At 29.6% G+C, this 21,332-nt stretch overlaps 1 protein-coding gene across 1 annotated transcript; it reads left to right on the top strand.

Moving 5' to 3' along the window:
* Positions 1–359: 359 nt before the first annotated feature.
* Positions 360–21,324, top strand: LOC142597858 (uncharacterized). Its single transcript, XM_075734802.1, has 3 exons — positions 360–1,162; positions 13,256–15,030; positions 20,704–21,324. The coding sequence occupies exons 2-3, from the start codon at positions 13,564–13,566 to the stop codon at positions 21,322–21,324; spliced, it is 2,088 nt and encodes a 695-aa protein (XP_075590917.1). The 5' UTR covers positions 360–1,162; positions 13,256–13,563.
* Positions 21,325–21,332: the final 8 nt, after the last annotated feature.

The raw sequence follows: 21,332 nt of genomic DNA, 5'->3' as shown, positions 1-21,332 counted from the left end.
TTCTCTGTTTCAACAACCAATATTCACATTTGAATTTCTATACATTGATCCATATAATAATAATATATACCAAAATACAACAAATGTGTTTGTGTGTGTGTGTGAAATAAAAACCATGGCGCCAAAAAAAAAAATAAAAAAAAAATACAAAATACAAAATGACGATATTCAACTACGATATGAAAAAGAAGAAGCAGAAAAAGAATGTGATTGTGAATCCATCAGTGTTATATATATCACACATACATATCTACGGATGATATGATGATATATATCTGTCTGGTTGGTGTAATTCTCTTTTTTTTCCCGATTGTGGATAGCTATTTTTTTTCAGTATAGTTTGTTTTGGTGGCCCTTTCAGTACTATTTTGGCTTTTATTTCGTTTGGTTGGCTGTCTGTCATCCTGTCCTGTTCGTATATTTGTATGGTGTGTGTGTGTGCGTGTGTGTTCAAAGACAAAGAAAAAGAAGAAAAATTCATCTCATTTTAAGTTTTGAATTTTTGATTTTTTTTTCTTTCTTTCTTTTTTTTTTTTTTTTTTGGTTTTGTTTCCTTCCTTCATCATTCACTCTGTGTTTGATTTGGTTCAACGTTCCAAATAATAACCTAGTGTTTGTCTGTGTGTGTGAATGTGTTCAGTGTTTTTTTTTCCGATTGATATGAATGTTTTCTTCCGTTTTCAAATTGCAAAGATAAACGAAAAAAAAAAATTTCCTATTTCAACCTAAATGTGTATTTGTGTGTGTGTGTGTGTGGTGAATCATAATTTTTTTTTTCGTGGATTTAACCGAAAATCATCATCATCATCATCATCATCATCAGTGTGTGATTAAATAACCAATTTGTATTTGACCCGAATAATTTTCCAAAGAAGAAGAAATTTCAGCCCTTTAAGCAAGTGAAACCAAAAAAAAAAAAAAAAAAAACTTCAGTTCACCATCATCATCAGCATCATCAACATCGTTTGTTATCAGCAATATTTAAATATAATGATGATTATGACGGCCAATGGCCGCTTTTGAATCAATGATGCGTATTTTAAAATAGAATCAAGAATTTTGTCCACGAACTTTTTTTTTCTTTTTTCTTTTTTTTTTGTTGTTGGTTTGATTTGATTTGGTTTTGTTTTGTTTCTCTGGAGCAGAATCAAAAAAAAAAACGGTATGTTTATTTATTATTTCTCTCATCCAAATCGGTCATGCAATCAGAACATTTTTCTTTTTCTTTTTCTTTTTTCTTTTATCTTGCCAATTCGTGTGAGACAAACACACACACACACACACACACACACACACACACAGACATGGACACTAAGCCATGATTTTCATTCATTCAATCAATTTGGGAATAAAAAAAAAGAGAATCTGGATTATCCGTAAAAAATTTTGTGCTTATCAAGTTTATTTTGTAGTTTATATGGACACGATAGTTTGTCAATTTTTTTTGTTTTGTTTTGTTTTTTTTTTTGAATTGAATTAGACAGCAGCAGTAGCAGCAGCCAAAAAGCCAGTATATAAAATAAATGAGAATAGAATACAAATTTGAACGTGAAAGCTTAATACCAGAAATCTAGCCATTTGGATGAATGTAAAAGAATCATGTTGAAGATGATCAAAAAAAATGGTAGACGAATTAAACGAATCGTATTAATATAAAATGTAATGAAATAAGATAGATTCAACGATTCTGTTCAATCTTTATCAACCGGATTCTATTCCATTTTTTTCGTTTTGTTTTGTTTTTGATCTTCTATTCAATTATTCCGCAAGTTTAATAATCGTGACTAGAGTCAATTTAGATTCTTGTTGTTTTTTTTCTTATTTTATTTTGCAGATAATAAAAAATAATTTGATGATGACGATGATGATGATGATGATGATAATTCGTGATACCATATATATGTGAATTTGAATGTCACTCATTCGTTTCATTTTTGTCAAATAAAGATTCTGGATGTTATTTTTCTTTTCTGAAAGGGTGTGTTTGTTGATGACATTTTTTTTTTTTTTTTGCTTCTCAAAAAATTCTTTCGTTTTTTGTTGTTGTTGTTGTTGTTGTCATATAAAGACATTTAGCGTTTCTCTATTTTTTTTTTTGTTATTCTTAAATAAATGGTTTCGTTTCTAAGGAACCTTTAAAACGTGTCTGTGCGTGTGTGAGATAGAGATGGAGCGAGAAAAATGGAAGAAAATGGCTTCTTCTTCGTTGTTGTCGTTGTTGTTGTTGTCATCTTAAAAAATTGAAACTTTTTTTTCATCCAAAAAAAAAAAAAAAAAAAAAAAAAAGAAAATCATCAGTCTTTGTCGTGTGTGTGTGTGTGTGTGTGTGTGTGTGTAGTAATATCAAGTTACAGATATCAAAGTTTATAATCGACATGAATGGTTGACAAGCAAAGGAAAAAAAACCCGGCCGTACTTAGTGTAACCGATTGTATTCTTGTTCCATTTTTTTTCATCTTTTTCTTGAGAAATTATTATCCACTGAACAAGTTGAAAAAAAATGTAAAGTAAATTATTAATTTTATGATTAAAATTTATGTATTTTGTCTGTCTGTCTGTGTGTGTGTGTGTGTGTTTGTGACTGTGCACCAACCATGTCCAAAGACTATTTCATTAATTCTCATCAAATGGTCGTCCTCGTAGTCGTCGTCGTTGTCGCCGTAGTTGTCGCCGTCGTTGTTGTTGTTGTTGTTGTTGTTGTTGTTGTTGTCGTTGTTGTTGTTGTTGTTGTTGTTGGCGACATAATTAAGAATATCTCAGACAATAAAAAAAAATCCAAAAAAAAACTTTCACACAAAAGAATAGAGATTCTTATTCTGTTAAACATTCACAATGCCCGTGACATTATACCGGTAGTTGCAAATGTAGTCAGATTTTTGTTATTTTTTCCGCATTCTCTTAATTTGTTTGTATTCATTATGTTGATGTTTATGTGTGTGTGTGTGTTTTTTTTTATGTTGGAAATAATCAAGAATTGTACATGTGAAGACAATTCTTTTCTGGTTGTTTGCTCAGAATTCATATCCATAAACAAAAAAGAGAGATATATGTGTCATGCATACATTCCTTGAGATGTGAGGGTGGTATAACACGCTGAAACAACGTCAATGTTGATGTTTTTTTTCCTACAATGGTTATTTCATTCCATTTTGTATTCCATTAATTAAACTTTATAATAAATGGAATTTGAAAGAATAATTAAAACAAAAACACAACGAGAAAAAAAGTCATTTTTCAATCGGAAAAAAACTGAAAGGTGTGATGTGATGGTATACAATGCAAAAAAAGTTTCCTGCATTTGTGTTGTGTTCACCACCATTCGCCATTTTGTAACAGTCATTTTACATGTCATGTTGAATTAATCATATTCATCGCCATTCTCATATCCGAAATAAGAAATGCCATAAATAAAAAGAGAAAAACATTTCTACAGTTGAATGCCACACAATGCTATATTCATAATGAATGTGTAATTTGATTTTGATTTTGAATTTGAATTTGATTTTTTTTTTGTTTCCCATTCCCCATTTTCCTATTGTCCCCATAGGTGTATAAAGGATGTGTTATTTGTGTGTGAAAATGGGGAAAAATTCGAATGAAAACAAAAAAAAATGAAAAACTTTTTTTTTCTCGATTAACAGAAATGTTTCCTTTTCAGAGAAATTTTTTTTTTATTCAAACTATCCAGAAAAAAGAATATTCTGAAAAACTTTTTCTGTTTTTTTTTTGTTTGTTTGTTTGTTTATTTGAATTCTCAATATTATAAATCGTGGTTTTAATGAAAAAAAAATTTTTCGTCTCAACAACAACAACAAAACCAGCATCAGCATCATCATCATTATCCATTGGACGCAAATGAAGAATTCTTCATCATCTCATTTAATTAATGTTTTATAGCAACCATTTATATATTATTGTTTATTTTGGATTCCGTTGCTACTACCATATTATTACTGTTTTGTAGAATGTGATTCTATTCATTTCGTTTTTTTTCTACTTTTCTTTTTTTCTTTTGTTCATTTTATTCACTCATTCTGCGGAAAAATCACATTACCTTTTGTTGTTGTTGTTGTTGATTTTTATTCTTATGATGATGATGATTATACAGTTTTCAAAACCGCCCGGAATATAATGAAAAAATCTGAAAGAATCTGAATATAATGAGTTTAAGAAAAGACGAAAATCTTTTCAAATTTGATGACATTTTTCGTTCGTTCGTTCGTTCGTTTATTGGCCATTTTAAGCGATTTTTTTTTGTTTTGTTTCTCTCTCTCTCACTTCTATTTTGTTATTTATCAGTCTATTTAGACAATAGAATTTTTTTTACTTTAAATTTTGTCGTTGTTGTTGTTTACGTTCGCTGAAAAACATTGTGTGTGTGCCATCAATGTGATTGATTTGAAATTTTTTTTTTTTTTTTTTTGGTTTTGGTTTTCCTGTCATCTAATTTTCATTTTTTCCGGCTATTATTAATGAACATGGCACGCATATCAAGAATCTATATTTGGTGCGTGCGTGCGTTTTTTTTTTTTTTTTTTTTTTGATCATTTTGGATCCACTTTCAGCGAATAATGATATCATTTTATTGATTTACAGCAGCAGGCCAAGAAGGTCGAATTGATTTTTATTTTTTTAGTTCTAATTGGAAAACTCGCTTAATTATATACAGTTTTACAACGGTTAAATTTTTTTTTGGGTTGACAAAAAAAATTACTGAAATCAGGACATGTACTCCTGTGCTCTTTCTAGGTCTGGTGGTGGCCCTAATTGACACACATTTACGGTTCAATCATCATCATGAGCATCAAAAAAAAAAAAAAATTTCATTTTCTCTACCATCCTGTTTGAAATTTGATTATTATTATTATTATGACCACATTAGAAATCAAATTGTGATTGAATGTGAAATTGGACAAAAAAAATATGAGACAAACAGACAGCAAGAGAGAGAGAGAGAGAATTCCCTGTGGTATTATTTGTTTCATTTAAAAATCGATCAACCGAGTGGGAAAAAAATGGATTTTTTTTCTCTGTGTGTGTCAAACTTTTCTCTCTCTCTCTCTCTCTTTCTTTCTAACGATTGAAACCTTTTGGAAAATTAAATAAATCACCACCATTCATTCATTCATTCATTCATAGTAAAGGATCAGCTAAAAATTTATAGAAATATAAAACTTGGAATTAACCAAAGTGAATGAGTGGGTGAATGAGTGAGAGAGAGAGAGTGAGAAAAAAAATTAGTAGTAATTGATTTTGATTGATATAGCAGCACTTTCAACAATCAATAACTTGATATCGCCACTTTATATTTGATGATGAACAAGAAGAAAAAAAAATCCTAATTCAATGTGAACAAATATTATTATTATTAGTTTATTAAATCGATAAATGAATTGAAGAGAAAAAAATACACAGAATGAAAGGATGCCATTGAATAAGTAGATGATGATGATGATGATGATAAAGATGGCGGCATACACTTGAATAATAAGAATATTCTTTAAGATTTAAGAATTGAATAGAAATACATGTCATTATCATCATTTTTTTTTTTTATTTATTTATTGTTTGTTTGTAATTGAAATTCAAATATCCATAACCATTAAATTCTTATTATTATTTAGTGAATTCTGGGCAAGTTTTTTCCAATTCATTGTATACTGGGCCATTGAATGCATCGTTGTTCGTCGATATTCTTAACAACATTGAAGATTAATGAATCTAATATACATTGCTATGAATTTTTTTCCCGTCTATTCTGTATTATTCTGGCTGAAACTAATGATTCAACTTTGTTTTGAGTTCTTGTGTTATATATATATATATATAGTTGGTTAGTTATCTCCATTAAAAATTACATAACAACAACAACAACAATGGTAAGAATCAAGAGACATCTGAGACACATTCATTTATTGTCTACAAATTGATAGTTGAAAAAAAATGAAATGAAAATGATTCAACCATGTTGACCTACATTCGTTGCATATAACACATGGTACTTGTTTGTTGTTGTTGTTGTTTGTTTGGACCCCATAATTTTTTTTCACTTTTTCACTGTTTTGATTAAACTTTTGGATATAATTACTATATATATGTGAAGAACTTGAATATGTTGCTATTGTTGTTGTTGTTGTTTTTTCTCTGGTTTAGTTTGGCGGCCATTGAAATTATGGTGTTTGCAAATGAAAGAAAAAATCATTTGAAAATGGTGAATGAAATGAAACTTTTTTTCTTTTCATTTGAAATTTTCAGCCACAGCTAAAATTGTCATCTTTGTTTGCTGGTATTTTTGAGTTGGTGTTTTTTTTTCGCCAATTCCAGATACACACACACAGGCACACGCACACATTTAAATCGATAGAATAATTGGTCTCGTTATCAAAATTCGACAACCAGACAGAATTGTGAACAGCCAAATACAACAATAACAACAACAACAACAACAACAACAAAATAACTAACCAATAAACACGAACCATAATAATGTGGTACATCCAACAATAATCACAACGACCACCATTGAATATTGAAGTGCGAATGAATTGGATTTGCTTTTTATTCTTTGGAATTGTTGTTGTTGTTGTTGTTTTGGATGATGACTCTTTTGATATTACATTTATTCAACTACTGCTGCTGCCGCCGCTTTTTTTTTGTTACAAATTCTCACGACAATTTGGGAATTACAATTCGTACACATAGATGAAAAAAAAAGAAATGGCTGAAAGGTTAGTAAAGAGTGAAAAAAATGATGATGATGATGATGATGATGATGATGATGATACTTTTTCGACCAGGCCACAAATATATGTACAATAGAATCAGATTCTTTTGGTTTTTTTTTGGTTCATTCTAGATTCTTTAAGATGAATGAATCATTTTATTTTTTCTTATTTTTTTCCATTTTTCTTTCTTATTCCATTTTTCATTACTTACTTCTTCTTTTTCTTCTTCTGGTTGTATTCTATTCTTTTGATTCTTGCCATTCATTTGTTCGTTCTTTTTTTAGACTGTATTGTGTGTGTGTGTCCATAGTTCCCAAACGACGGCGACGACGACGACGACGATGATGATGAGTTTCCCGAGAGAGAGATTTTTTTTTATATATATACTAAACCAGACTTTGGGTTTTTCGTATTTATTTTCATTTCATTTTTTTTTTGCCAGACACACACATTTATCTAAGTACATGTGTGTGTGTGTGTGTGTATTGATTTGTTTGAATCGGAAAAGCTTGATGGTTCCAAAAAAAAGTAACAGAATTAATTTTTGTTTTTGTTTTTGTTTCGTACACGAATCAAATCGAAAATCAAATCGAAAACGGAAATCAAAACCATCATTTTCATTTGATGTGTGCATTTACATTCATTTTGGATGAAAATGAAAATCATAAATAAAACTTTTAAAATTCTTGCCATATGTGTGTCAAATATGGGACAGGTGTCTGTAGTATTTAAGAATAACCATCATTATCAATTTTTTTTTCTCTTCGATTCACCGGATATTTAAAATAAACGAATTTTTTTCGTTTTGTTCCTCTTCAAATTCTATTCATTTAAATTCACTTGGCCTGAATTTAGATTTGAATTATTCAAACATTTTTTTTCCAGTTTTTTTTTTGTTTTTTTTTGTTGTTGTCGTACGGGTTTTTTTCTGTTTGTTTGTTTGTTTGAATAGTTTTATGGTCGATAGTATAATGTGTATGTGTGTGTGTGTGTGCCAAACTTTAGTTTAAAAAAAAAAATTCAAACAAGAAGGATGACCATTGAATGCCCGAACAACAACAACAACAAAAAAAATAGACCGCTTTTTAACATAAAAAGAGAGAGAGAAAGAGAATGAAAAAAAACAACCATTCCATTTGCCAGTGACCATAATTCGATTTTACTAAACTTGAGGAAATCTTTTTTGTTGTTGTTGTTGTTATAGTTCGGGAAAAAAAGTGCTTGCCATTGCATTGAGTAAATATATTCAATTTTGATGTTAAAATGAAATAAAATAAAATAAAATAAAAATTTCTACAATACGAAAAACCGAATGGATCGGTCAGTCAGTCAGTCAGTTAGTCATTTTGTTTGTTGTTGTTGCTGCAGCTACTGCTGTTGTTGTTGTCTAGATGCAAATTCAGCACATTTTACATAATCGAAACTACTTGAAAACTTGAAAATGTGTAGAAGAGAACAAACCTTTTGATAACCAAATTGTTTGGCAAGTTTTAGTTGTTAAAGTTTTTTTTTCTGCTTGAAATTTTCAACAACCAAAAAAAAAAAAAAAAACAGAGAGAGAGAGAGAGCAAAAGAATTGTGAGATGTGTTTCAATGTCTGAATAATGAATAGAATAAATATTTATTCGAACAATTCAAAGAATATATATATATATATTGACAAGAATTTATAAAACAGAATAAATAGTCTTTTGGCCAATTCAATGATCTTTGAACAATTCAAATTGACCATTGACCAACTTTACATCATAATCATCATAATCATAATTTATTTATGACCATTAATAATAATCATAATCATCATAGTCATAATAATAATGACCAAATGATAATGATGCTAAATGTGGCTATGTTTTTATGATTGACGATTTTATTTGGACATTTCTGAATGATTCGCTGATAGATAGATAGATAGATAAAAAAAATATTTATATATTTAGAATCCTTCGAATGATTCATTTGAATTCGTACATTTGAATCGATACGATTGAATGAACATTTGGATTCCAGTATTTTTTTTTTTTTTTTTTTGTTTACTGATTGATTCTACACTTATCATTATCTGATGACGATGATGATGATGATGATTGTAGATTTTAATAATAATCACAATTTTATACAATGGAAAAACATTTATATATAAGCATAATAACAAACAAACATGAAAAACAACATTGAATGGCCATGACAAAAAACCAGCAACTCATGGTGTCATAGTGTCATAGTCAACTTGATGCAACAATGATGATATTGAGAATGAACATAATAAATGTTTATTTTCGCCATTTTTATTTTTTTTTTATTTTTATTTTTTATTCTTGAAATGATTTTCTGAATAAAACTTTATGTTTCTGTGTGTGTGTTGTGTTTTGTCTTCAATCTTTGAAAGATGTGATAGATAGACAGATAGATAGAAAACTAGTAGCAGCAGCAGCAGCAGCAGCAGCATGATTCATTCTTCCGATGAACAAATGATTAATCTATGATCATTAATCTTTACGAGAGTTTTTATTTTTGCTTTTAGATTTCTCTCTCTCTCTCTCTCTCTCTCTCGCTTTTTTTTGTCTGGTTGCGAACATTCATTTCACTGCTGTTTGTTTGTTCCAAAAGCAGCCTCATATGTTTGTGTGTGTGTGTGTGTGTTATGCATATGAGCCCAGTTTTCATAATGATCTCCACATTGACCTTGACAAGCAGAATGAAAATAGAATCTAATCTAATCTTGATGTTGTTGTTGTTGTTGTTGTTGTTGCAGAAAAGTTTCAGAAAACTAAAAAAAAAAAAAATAATCTGAGTATTCAATTAAAAGATTGTTTCATAAATAAACATATTTCATGAACAAAATAAGAAATGGTCAAAATTTTTAATAATAATAATTCTTGTCAACCATTGATTTGGTTAATTTCAGCTAATATTCTGGATTGTTTTTTTCCCGATTCTTTATGCTCAATGTCATCACAATGATTGCGTAGAATATCCCCAGAATCATAGTTTCGGTTTTTTTGTTTTGTTTTGTTTTGTTTTTTTTTAATATTCCAAATTCTCAGATGATCATTCATCTTTGATTATTGTTCTTGTTGCAATAGTTTCGACGATGGTTTGTAGTGATGGAAAAAAATTGATTTTTTTTCTCTCTATATCTTTCTTACCACCCAAAAACAATTCATTCAATCATTTTAATAATAACGACAACAACAACAACAACAACAACAAAAGTAAAGCGAAAAAAAAACAATCATCAATCCAATCCAATCCAATTCCAATCGAAAATTGCATCAAAATGAATTGAACCAAACTGAATCAAGAAATAAAAAAAACAATCATCAATCCAATCCAATCCAATTCCAATCGAAAATTGCATCAAAATGAATTGAACCAAACTGAATCAAGAAATAAAAAAAGGAATCATCATCGGCAGCTGCATTCAGTAGCAGCAGCAGCAGCTGAAAATAATATGGATTGGAATTCTTCGTCGAATCAAATTCTGTATATCGTCATCACCGGTGAACAAAAAAAAATAAGAAAAAGTTTTTTTCCATTTCTGTGCATAATGGCTAATATTGTGTGGTGAAAATGGCACATAGAAAATTTTTTTTTGTGTTTGGCCCGATGTTATTATTATTCTATCGATGGATTTTTTTTTTTTTTTGGATTTTCTTTTTGCCACACATATGACAAATCCCTTTTGATATTTTTTCCATTCATTCATTCATACAGAATCGAACATAATTTGGTCCATTCGTGAAATTAGCTCTTTTTTTCTTGTTTTTTTTCTGGTTGTATTAAAGTGATGATCATTAATTGAATCATTTTCTCTCTTATTTCCTTTCAGGTTTTGTTGTTGTTGTTGTTGTTGTACCAATTTTTACTTCATTTATTCATCCACACAATCTATAACCATCATTGTTGTTATAATTATTATTGTTGTTCTTGTTCAGTTTTTTTTGTATTTGACTTTCTTTTTTTTTGGCCACACTTTCTTTTGTCACTATTTTCATAATTATTTGTCTTTCTCTCTGTGTATGTGTATCGGCTTTTTCATATCAGCTAATTTGTCGTTTCTCTCTCCCATTCTCTCTCTCTCTTTGGTACGATTCTTAAATAATTTTCATTTATTCTCTATTTTTTTTCTCGATTCCTGATTCATGTGTATGTGTGTGTGTGTGTGATAGAGTGCAAAAATGTGTTTTGTATTGTCGAATATTCTGTACTACACATTTCTATTTGATTCTATTTTTCTATTTGATTCAATTCAATTCAATTCAATTCAATTCTATTCATGCAATGTGACAATGACCATTTTCACTATTATTATTATTATAACAATAAATAGTTTTTCTTATTCGGCCATTATTTTTATATTGTATAAAATGGCCATTGCTTGCTTGCTTGCTTGCTTGCATTCATTCGTTGAACACCATTAAAATGAATCGAATAAAAACCAAAAAAAAAAGAATTCCATTCTGTCTAGTCAGTAATTTTTTCCATGTTTCTTTTTGTTGTTGTTGTTGTTGTTGCCGCTGCTGCTGCTGCTGGTGCTGCTGCTACTGCATGTCCATTCTGTTATTTTGGGTATAAAAATTTCAAATAATAATGATGATGATGATGATGATAATAATGATATTATTATTGGATTGGATATATGTGTTATAAGTAGTCTTGGAAGAAGAAGAAAACAAAATAATAATATTGACAACAACAACAACAAAATAATAATATTTGCACTGACCTTATAATGATGATGATGATGATGACCAAAAATGATACAATTAATTATCCGATAATAAGACAATGAAGCCATAGCAGCGACAGCAGCATCAGCAGAAGCATTAGATGTCTTTTTTTTTTGGTTCTTACAAAAAAAATGAATCCCATATAAATAATGATATTATATCAATAGAATTTAGGAATTGGCCAACGGTGTCTGTGTATGGGTGTATGGGTGTATTAATATTCTGGAACAAAAATTCCAAATACGGCCATTTTTGTTGGTTGTTTTTTTTTCTCATTATTTGCTTTTCAATTATTAGTTTTTAGTCTCGGTCATGTTGAATTCATCCAAGAAGAATAATAAAAAATCGAAAAATCAACAATAAAAGTTTGAAATTAGATCCAAACACAAACACACACACACGGAATAAAAAATGAAAATTTTTGATAAATTTCCGGGCGCCAATCCAGAATTTTTTTTTTTAACGACTGATCCGGTTTTTTTTCGAAAAAAAAACAAACAAACAAACAAAATCATAATGAAAATGACTTAATTGACTTTCAAACGACCAAAAAAAAAAAAAGAATTAGTATCCTGAAAACTTTATATAAATCTTTTTTCCTGTTTCACATTCATTTTCATTAAGGGGTGTTGCAACAACAACAACAACAACAACAAAAAAACCCAACCTCATCTTCATCAATCTATACAGACGCCATCATCATCATCATCATCATCATTATTATTGATTGTCAACTAAATGTTTGTTGCTACCGTTAGTTGGTTGCTGGTTAAATATTGTTGTTGTCAAAATATATATAACCATAGTTAAATGGCAATCAATCTTAATCTCAATTAGCCATTTATTTATTTATATAAAAAAAAAAAATAAACCTTGTATGGCCATATTAGTGGTGGAACTTTTTTTCCATTTCTTTTTTCTCTCATAAATTTTTATTCGGCTGTTTTTACTTTCTTATTTTTTTGTTTCTTTCTAATTTTGATCATAATTTTCAATGTTTCTTTTTGATGTTGTGGGTGAAAAAAAAATGTCGACGACGACGACTACGGAATTACAGGTCTTTAGATTTAATCAACCGAAAACAACAACAAAAACAAAAATAAAAATTTTCAGAAAACATGGATAAATCTACCCATTTTGGAATGAAAATGAAAACCAGATTTCAGTTTCAGACTAGTGGTAGTTGGTGGAACAGTCTTCATTTCCTTTTTTTTTGATAAAAGTTTTCGAGTTTTTTTTCGAGTTTTTCATTTCTCCACCTTTTTCCGTTACAATTTACAGACTAGACTAAAACTTTAAATAATAATAAATTCCAAGCACACACACACACACACACACAAACATTTGATTTTTTTTTCGTTAGTTCGTTCGTTTCAAGTAAAAGAATCAATATTCTTACATGTCAATCAGGCATACATGAAGCTCAGTTCAGTCAGTCAGTCATTCAATTCCATTCAATCATGCAATTATATCAATAAGTAAATAATTGGCTCATTGAAAGTTGTTGAGTATAGTTTTTGTTGTTGTTGTTTTTGTTGTTTTTTTTTCATCCACTGATTGATTGATTGATTCATGGCTACTGTATGCGAAAAATCAAAATGGAGTTTGGAAAATATGGAAATTACAGATAATTTTCTCTTTCAAGTGTTTACTTCTAGAAAAAAAAATTCCGAAATATGGATTGCGTTGAGTTTTTTTTCAACACTTTAAGCCTAAATTGGGAATTTTTTTTTTTTTTTTGAATAAAACAACTTGGTAATTAAAGTGTTAAACTTTTTTCTTTTTCTTTTTTTCTAGTGATTGTCATCTGGTTATAATGTAAAAACAATAACACACACACACACGATAATAAGTGGAACAAAACAACAAAACATCGAGAATCGAATGGAATCAATTTGAAAAAAAAATTTGGTTGTTGTTGTTGTCAATGTGATGTTGTTTTGTTCGTTTTGATTTGTTTTTTTTCAGTTTATTTTTCATTTTCATTTTCTGGATCGAATCTAATGTGTTGTTTTTAAAATTCGATTGAAGTGTGTGTTGTGTGTGTGTGTGTGTGTGTGTGTTGTTGTTTTAAATTTCAAGCTATTGATCGTCGTTTACATCAAATGAATGTGGGCAATGTGCGCCGAAGTATCCATCAAACGGTGCCCATATCAGTGTCATCATCATCATCATCATCATCATTATCATCATCGTCAATATCAACAACAACGAGAAATACACGAATAACAACGATAAAACAACGGTCAAGATCATCATCATCATCATCATCATCGACGACAAATAAATCGGATCAAAAATTTGATTTTGATTATAATAATTATTATAATCATCAACAACAACAACAACCATCATTACCATTATCATTGGCTACAAAATCAATTACAAATGATCACTTAATACGGCGATCAATTAATAATGGCGCCTTTAAAGGCGCCAAAACTAATGCTGAAATTGGTGGCGGTGGTGGTGGTGGTACAGCTACTACTGCTGTTGCAGCTTCAGCAGCTGCCAGTTGTAGTCGCACCGCCACCACCATCACCACCACCACCACCAACACCACCAACGCTAACAACACTACTTCCGCTTCAACAACAACAACAACAATTAGTCCAGAATGTTGTTGCTGTTTAGAATTATTTATTGGGCCATTCATTTATTATATTCTAATTGTGATATTCTGTCTTTGTATATATCTATGTTTGGGTGATCAACCACCACATGTTTTTGCTTTCGAGCAATTTGTTGCCAAATTTAATTCATCATCATCATCATCATCATCAAAATCATCGTCTTCATCATCATCGCAACAACAATCATCAATGTCTTTAAAAATTTTATCAAATTATTCATCATTATTATCAATGAAAAAGACAACAACAACGACAACAGCAACGACTAATACAACCAATTCAGCTACTTCAAATGGAACGATATTTATGAACACTGTCAATCATCATCATGATCATCATTATAAATATAATAGTGATAATAATAAAAATAAATTTATAAAATTAAATCGTCAACCTCGAAGTGCAAAAAATGATAATATTGAATCATCATCATCATCATCAACAACAACAATAATAAAACAATTTACAATATTAGCATTATTACCTGGTGAAAATGCACCGCTTATAACAAGAGCATTAAGGGATGGCCAATCAAAATGGGAAATATCAACACATCGTTCTGATTATTGGAATGAATTTATTAATAAAACTGGAATGTCATCTATGAATAATAATGAAAATAATGTACAATTATCACCATTACGTGCTTCCGATATTCAATTAACAGTTTATTCTGAACCAATACAAAATGATACTGAACGTATATTAACATCAACATGTGAATGGATTAAAATACATAAACCGGCATTAATATTATCATTATTAGATCCATATCGGTCATTTTATGTGGCAATGATTGCACAACAATCATTAATACCATTCATTTCAATGACACAGAATTATCAAAATGAAATCAATCCTATTACACCATCATCATCATCATCATCATCATCATTGACAATAACAAAAAATGAAGAAAAAGAAGAAGAAGCTAAACTGGTAAGTTTTAAATCAGTCATAAATTTAATTTTGGAAATACAAAATTTTCATGCCATCAGCCAATCAAACAAACAAACAAACAAAAAATTTTTTTTTCAAGCTAAAATTTCAATCACCATGTAATTTCGATGATTGATATGTTTTTTTGTTTCTTCTTCTTCTTCTTCTTCACTTTCTCGTGGAAAATGAATATCATTTCAATTTATCATGGTTTGAATTTAAACAAACACACACCCACACACACACACAGCCTTTTTTCACCACCACCACCACCACCATTCACCCCCAGACAATATAACATGAATAAATTCAATAGCACTTAAGTGATGATGATGATGATGATGATGATTGCCATATCAGAGATTTTTCTTTTTGTTGTTGTTGTTGTTGTTGTTGTTCAATTCTTGATTTATAGCCATCAATTTGATTTGATTTTTGTTTTTCGTTATACCATCACCACCATTACTACCACCACCACCACCACCATCATCATCATCGATATTCATCATGTCAAAATTGATTTCAATTTCCAATGAATCAATGGATACATTTCTATATTTTTTTCTTTTGCCAAAACCAAAAAAAAAAAAACTGGCTCTGATCCAAACACACACACACACACACACACAGAGTGAAAAATTGTTTATGACCAAGAAGAATTTTTTTTTTGATTTTCCGTTTTGTTTTTTTTTTTTTTTTTGTTCAAATTCGGTCCAAAAATGATGACGAAAAATGCAAAAAAAAAATGAAAATGAAAATTGAAAATTGAAAATCCTATTTGTTGCCATCGTTAGTTTTTTTCTCTGTCTATATTGATTTGTTTTTTTTTCATCTTGTTCTTGTTGAATGATGAATGAATGAATGAAAAAAAATGCTAAATAATTGAATATGTGATAATGGTGTTGGTGGTGGTAGTTGGTGGTGGTGGTGTTGGTGGTTGTTGGCGGCCGTGACGGTGTCAAAATGCCAATTACAGAATGAAACTAAAGAAGAGAAGAGAAGAGAGAGAGAGAAAAAAAAAATCCAATAATGTTCACGCACACACACACACACACACACACGAATATATCCATGGCCAAAAGGCAAAATCATTCAAGATGTGTGATTATAATGATGAAAATGGGGATGCCATACCAAAAAAAAATAATCATGATAAACCCTGTGTATGTGTGTGTGTGTGTGCAATCGCCAAGTGTCAAATAAACTGTGATGATGATAACAGTTCTGATGAAGAAAAAAAAATAAAAAAAAAATTTCAGATTCTTGACATCATCATCATCATCATCATCAGTAAACATATATCTATATATATTATATATATACACTTTCTAAAAATCGATTTAACCGATTGATCGATCTATCGATCAGTCTATGTTGTAGAAATAGACACACACACACACACACACACAAACACACTTGCACACGTACACTGAATCTCAAAGAAAATCTCGAAAATCCATATGAATGTTGGTGAGGATCAATTTTTTGTTGTTGTTGTTGTTGATTCAAAGAATTTTTCATTCTCTATTCATCATTCATTCATTCATTCATTTATTCTTTCTTCTCTCTCTCCAACTATATACATGTGCTTGAATGAACGTTTACAGAATTTATATTTAAAAGTGGTGAAAAAAAAATTGAAGAATTTGTGAAGTAGTGAAATTTTTTTTTTTTTTTTTTTGACACTCGATACTCAATAGGCATGCTACAAATCTAGACATCAAATCGTTGAATCGTTGAATCAAATGAAATGAAATGAATAAATAAAAGCGACAAGCATGGCAAGAGGAAAACAAAATAGAAAAAGAAAAATATTGTATTGGCGGCATTGGCAGCAGCAGCAGTTGCAGCCAATATTGATGATTAAATTAAAAGCAATGATGATGATGATGATGATTGGTTATTGGTTATTATCATTCAATCACATCTCATGAGGATTCTATACATTTAATTTCATTCAAACGTGTCATCATCATCGTTGTTGTTGTTGTTGTTGTTGTTGTATCATAAACGTTTACAAAAAAAAAAATTTATATCAAAAACATAAAGAAAATAAAATTCTTTGTCCCATTCATTGGCTCATTATTGATTATTGATATATATATAGATATGGAATATATGGGTCAATTATTATCATCATCATTGATCATGAGACGATCATCATCGTTAAAAACGTACATATTTCGAATAAATTTCTTATATCATTGATAATGATGGCTATTATGTAATCGTACGAATGAAATAAAAAAAAAACAATAATGATAACGGATATTTTGATGTTGTTGCTGCTGCTGCTGTATATACCACATATCATATTATTCGCAATTGATGAAAAAGAATGCAGATAATCAAATATTAAGAAATGAATGAATGAATGAATGAAGAAAAAACAATAAAGCTAGAAAAAAGAAAATAAATCTGGATCATTTTGGTCGAATTCTGTTGAATAGAGAACGAAATTGCATATATGCCAATACACTAAAAATGGTATGGAATTTTTTTTCTCGGTTCTTTTTTTTTTTTGGTTTGAAAATAATAGAATCATCATCATCATCACACATACAGGAATAATTGAATTTCTAATGCAAAATCAATGGGTGACAATAAATATTTATGGTGCGTCTGTCTGTCTGTCTGCCTGTGTGTGTGTGTGTGTGTGTGTGTGTGTGTGTGTGTGTGTGTGTGTGTGTGTGTGTGTCTGTTTGTGTGCAGACACAACAGAATCATTTAATCAATCAATGAATATTCTTCATACTATTCCATCTATCCATATAATTTAATCATCATTCGACTACAGAATTAAATTTAGTTGTTTTATTTGTTGTTGTTTTTGTTGTTGTTGTTGTTTAAAAATTGGATCATTAATAAATGTGATTATTATTAATACAAACCAACAATTCAACAACTGGGAATCTTCTATCTATTAAGCTAATCTCTCTATGTGTGTGTGTGAGTGTAAATGAATGAAATGAAAAAAAAAATTTTTTCACTCCAGTCAATCTCATTTAATTTTACTGGATTTTTTTTCACGTTGTTTTCATTGTTTTCATTGCTGTTGTTGTTGTTGTTGTCATGAATTCAAAAAAAAAAAAATGTTTGATGATTCTTGAAAGCTTTCACTCATTCTCTCCACTGTTTTTTTTTTTGGATTCTTCTACTTTTTTTTCTACGTTCATTCGTTCGATGTTGATAAATAAATTGTAATCATCAAACAGCAAGCACAGCAGCACACACATGTTTGATAAAAAGACAGCGGCAACAAAAAAAAATGTTGATGTAATGGAAAGAGAAAAAAAAAAAAGAATCATTCATTTCAGTAATCGATAAATCTCAGCACAGTTTAGTTCATCACTATTCTTATATTCTATGTTTGATAGTTGAATGGTGTGTATGTTGATGAATGCAAAAGAAAAAAGAATTGCTCATTAAAATCATTGACAAGGCCGTTTTTCTCTCTCTATTTTTCCCGTTTCTTATAGATAAGATAAGAATAAAATAGCAAGAGAAACCAGATATCCGATAGTAATAACGTTATATCGTGTGTGTGTGTGTGTGTGTGTTAACCCTTTTTTTGTTTGATCTATTTTTTTCCCCCCGGTGGTTGGTTGTTTGTTTTCGTCTGTCTATATATATATTTTTTCCATCAGTTCGATTAAAAAAATCCATCAATTCTATGGCCAATAGATTGAATGTGAACAACACACACACACACATGCACACACAGACACACATGTAACAATCAAATTTTCGAATCAAAAAAAAAAACTAAACCAGATTGAATTGAAAAAAAAATGATTGATAGAAATTGAATTGGCATCTAACCAAAAAAAAAAAAAAAAACAAGAAGAAGAATTGACCATCTTCATTGAGAAACATTCTTTGTAGTTGTAATTTTTTTGTCAACATCCATTTGTTGATGTGTGTGAGGCAGAAATTGTGCAAAAACAGCCAAAAAAAAAATTTAAGCCATACATTTGAATGCGAAAAAAATGAGCAAAGATTCTATTTTTTTTGATTCATCACTTTAAGAAATGAAAAAAAACCATTAAGACAAATCCTCTTTCTCTTTTGCTTCTGTTCTGTTAAATCAATTCTGGATTCTTTATTTTTCAAGCGTGATATTTCAATTCTCATAGAATAAAGAGTGGATGGATGGATGGTGGTGGTAGTAGTAGTGGTAGTGGGGAACTTATGGTGATGTTGTTACAATACAATGTAATCAGTGGACATTTATCATTTTCAAAACATTTTACCGTATTGTTGTTGTTGTTGTCATTGAATTATTTCATTTTTCATTTTAAATTCTGACACACATATACAGCAGCATGAGCAGCGCCACCAAAAAAAAAATATTTTATATTCATATGAAAACTAAAATATTCCTTGTTTTTGATTCAAAAAGAAAAAAAAAGTTATGAATATTTTTCTCTCTTTGATGCACGAAACTTGAAATGGATGCAAACAGAACAGAACAGAATGAAATCAAATTTTTTAGACATATATCATATATCAGAGGATTGAATTTTTCTTTTGTTTAAAAAATAGGAAAAAAAAAAGTTTGTAGAAAAAAAAATCGATTCTGTTGAATTAAAATTAAACAGAAAAAAAATTATTCATTCCAGTGAAATATTTGTCACTTTTTGTGTGTTGATCATGATCATATTTTTTTTTGTTGATCAATTTTCAACCAGTAACACCGCTTCTCTGCTGCCACACTCACCCATCCCCACCCACTCACAGGAATCGATTCTTTTGAAATTTTTTTTTTTGCATAACTAAAAAGGTGTTTGATGATGATGATGACGGTGACAATAATCATAAATTTTAAATGAAAAATCAACTCTTAGATATTTGAGAGAGAAAAAAGTTTTGATTTTTTTTTCGTTGTTGTTGTTGTTGAATCATTAAACATCATTCATTTATTCATGAAAAAAAATCTTATTTATTCATTCATCAATTTCTTTCTTCTTCTTTACTACTCTCTCTCTTTCTTCGTCGATTGAATGCAAAAATTCTTCGACCAAATTCTGATATTCTTCCATTGACAATTGTGGATATTTACGTCGAAAATGTCCACAATTTCCATTTGTTAGTAAATCTTTTCTCAGCGTTTCCTTTGATTCTGCTCCTCCTTCATTGGAAATCATTGAAAAGTTTTTGCGTTTTTATTTTCAATTCATTATCATAATTTTCAATATCCATCATCATATCCACATTGTTGTTTAATTCAAATGTTCGGATCAATTCATTGAACATTTTATGATTATCCATAGCGATGAATGGTCGATGAAGATTGGTTAATTTTTTCAATATTGCATGAATTACATTTCTATCAAAATCATTATCTATAACAGTAGATAATGATTGTTGTCGTTGTTGAATATCCGGTATTGATTGATTGACAACAATTGCATCGTGAATCATTCGATAATCAATATTAGCATCATCATTTGTGGTTGCTATTCGATTGAATATTGGTGAATACATTGGTGATTGATGATAGCCACTCATTTTCTAAAATTTTTTATACCAGTTAATTCAATACACCACATACGCTAAAATATGCATTTGAAGAAATTCTCGAATGTTTTTTTCTCTTAATTTGATCATACAGTTCTTAATTTCTTTTTCTTTTGTTTTTTTTCACCATTTTTTTTCTGATTAAACACACAGGATAATGATCAACGTTTTCCACAGAATATAAATCAAAATTATTGGTTACCACCACCACCATCATCATCATCATCATCATCATTACGTTTATCATTAGATCCACCAATACAAACATTGGCCGATGCAACATTTAAATTATTGCGTACACAATATTGGTTTGATGCCTTATTAATCATTGATGAATCAATTGTTTCTGATCAATTTGCTCGTCGATTAACTTCATTATGTGATTCATTTCGTTATGAATATGAACAACAACGACAACGACAACAACAACGACACCGACAACATCAACATAATAATAAGAATGTGAAACAATCGAATTTTTTTCGTTCATTTCATCATAATTATCCTTATTCTTATCATCATCATCATCATTATGATGGTGGTGATAGAAAGCTCAATTCCAGAGAAAAACTTTTATCAAAACGATTTAGCCATGAATCCATTTATTCTTCATCATCATCATCACCATCATCAGAATCGCAATATGACACTTTTGATTGGATGGAATTGAAACGTTCGTCGATCAAAAAAAGTGCCATGTTAGCTGATACATTATTACATAAGCCTATCGGAAACCATCACCACCACCACCACCACTACTACTTCTACCCCTAAATCATCAA

This window comes from Dermatophagoides farinae, chromosome 10, assembly GCF_024713945.1.
Source record: "Dermatophagoides farinae isolate YC_2012a chromosome 10, ASM2471394v1, whole genome shotgun sequence".
Taxonomy (NCBI): domain Eukaryota; kingdom Metazoa; phylum Arthropoda; class Arachnida; order Sarcoptiformes; family Pyroglyphidae; genus Dermatophagoides; species Dermatophagoides farinae.
This window is presented reverse-complemented; position numbering and strand designations above follow the sequence as displayed.

What these genes read in the sequence shown, in the direction of transcription:
- LOC142597858 (XM_075734802.1), top strand. Translation starts at nt 13,564, where the DNA reads ATGAATGTGGGCAATGTGCGCCGAAGTATCCATCAAACGGTGCCCATA. An exon ending in AAGAAGAAGAAGCTAAACTG is followed by an intron (nt 15,031 to 20,703) that starts GTAAGTTTTAAA and finishes TTAAACACACAG; the next exon opens with GATAATGATCAACGTTTTCC.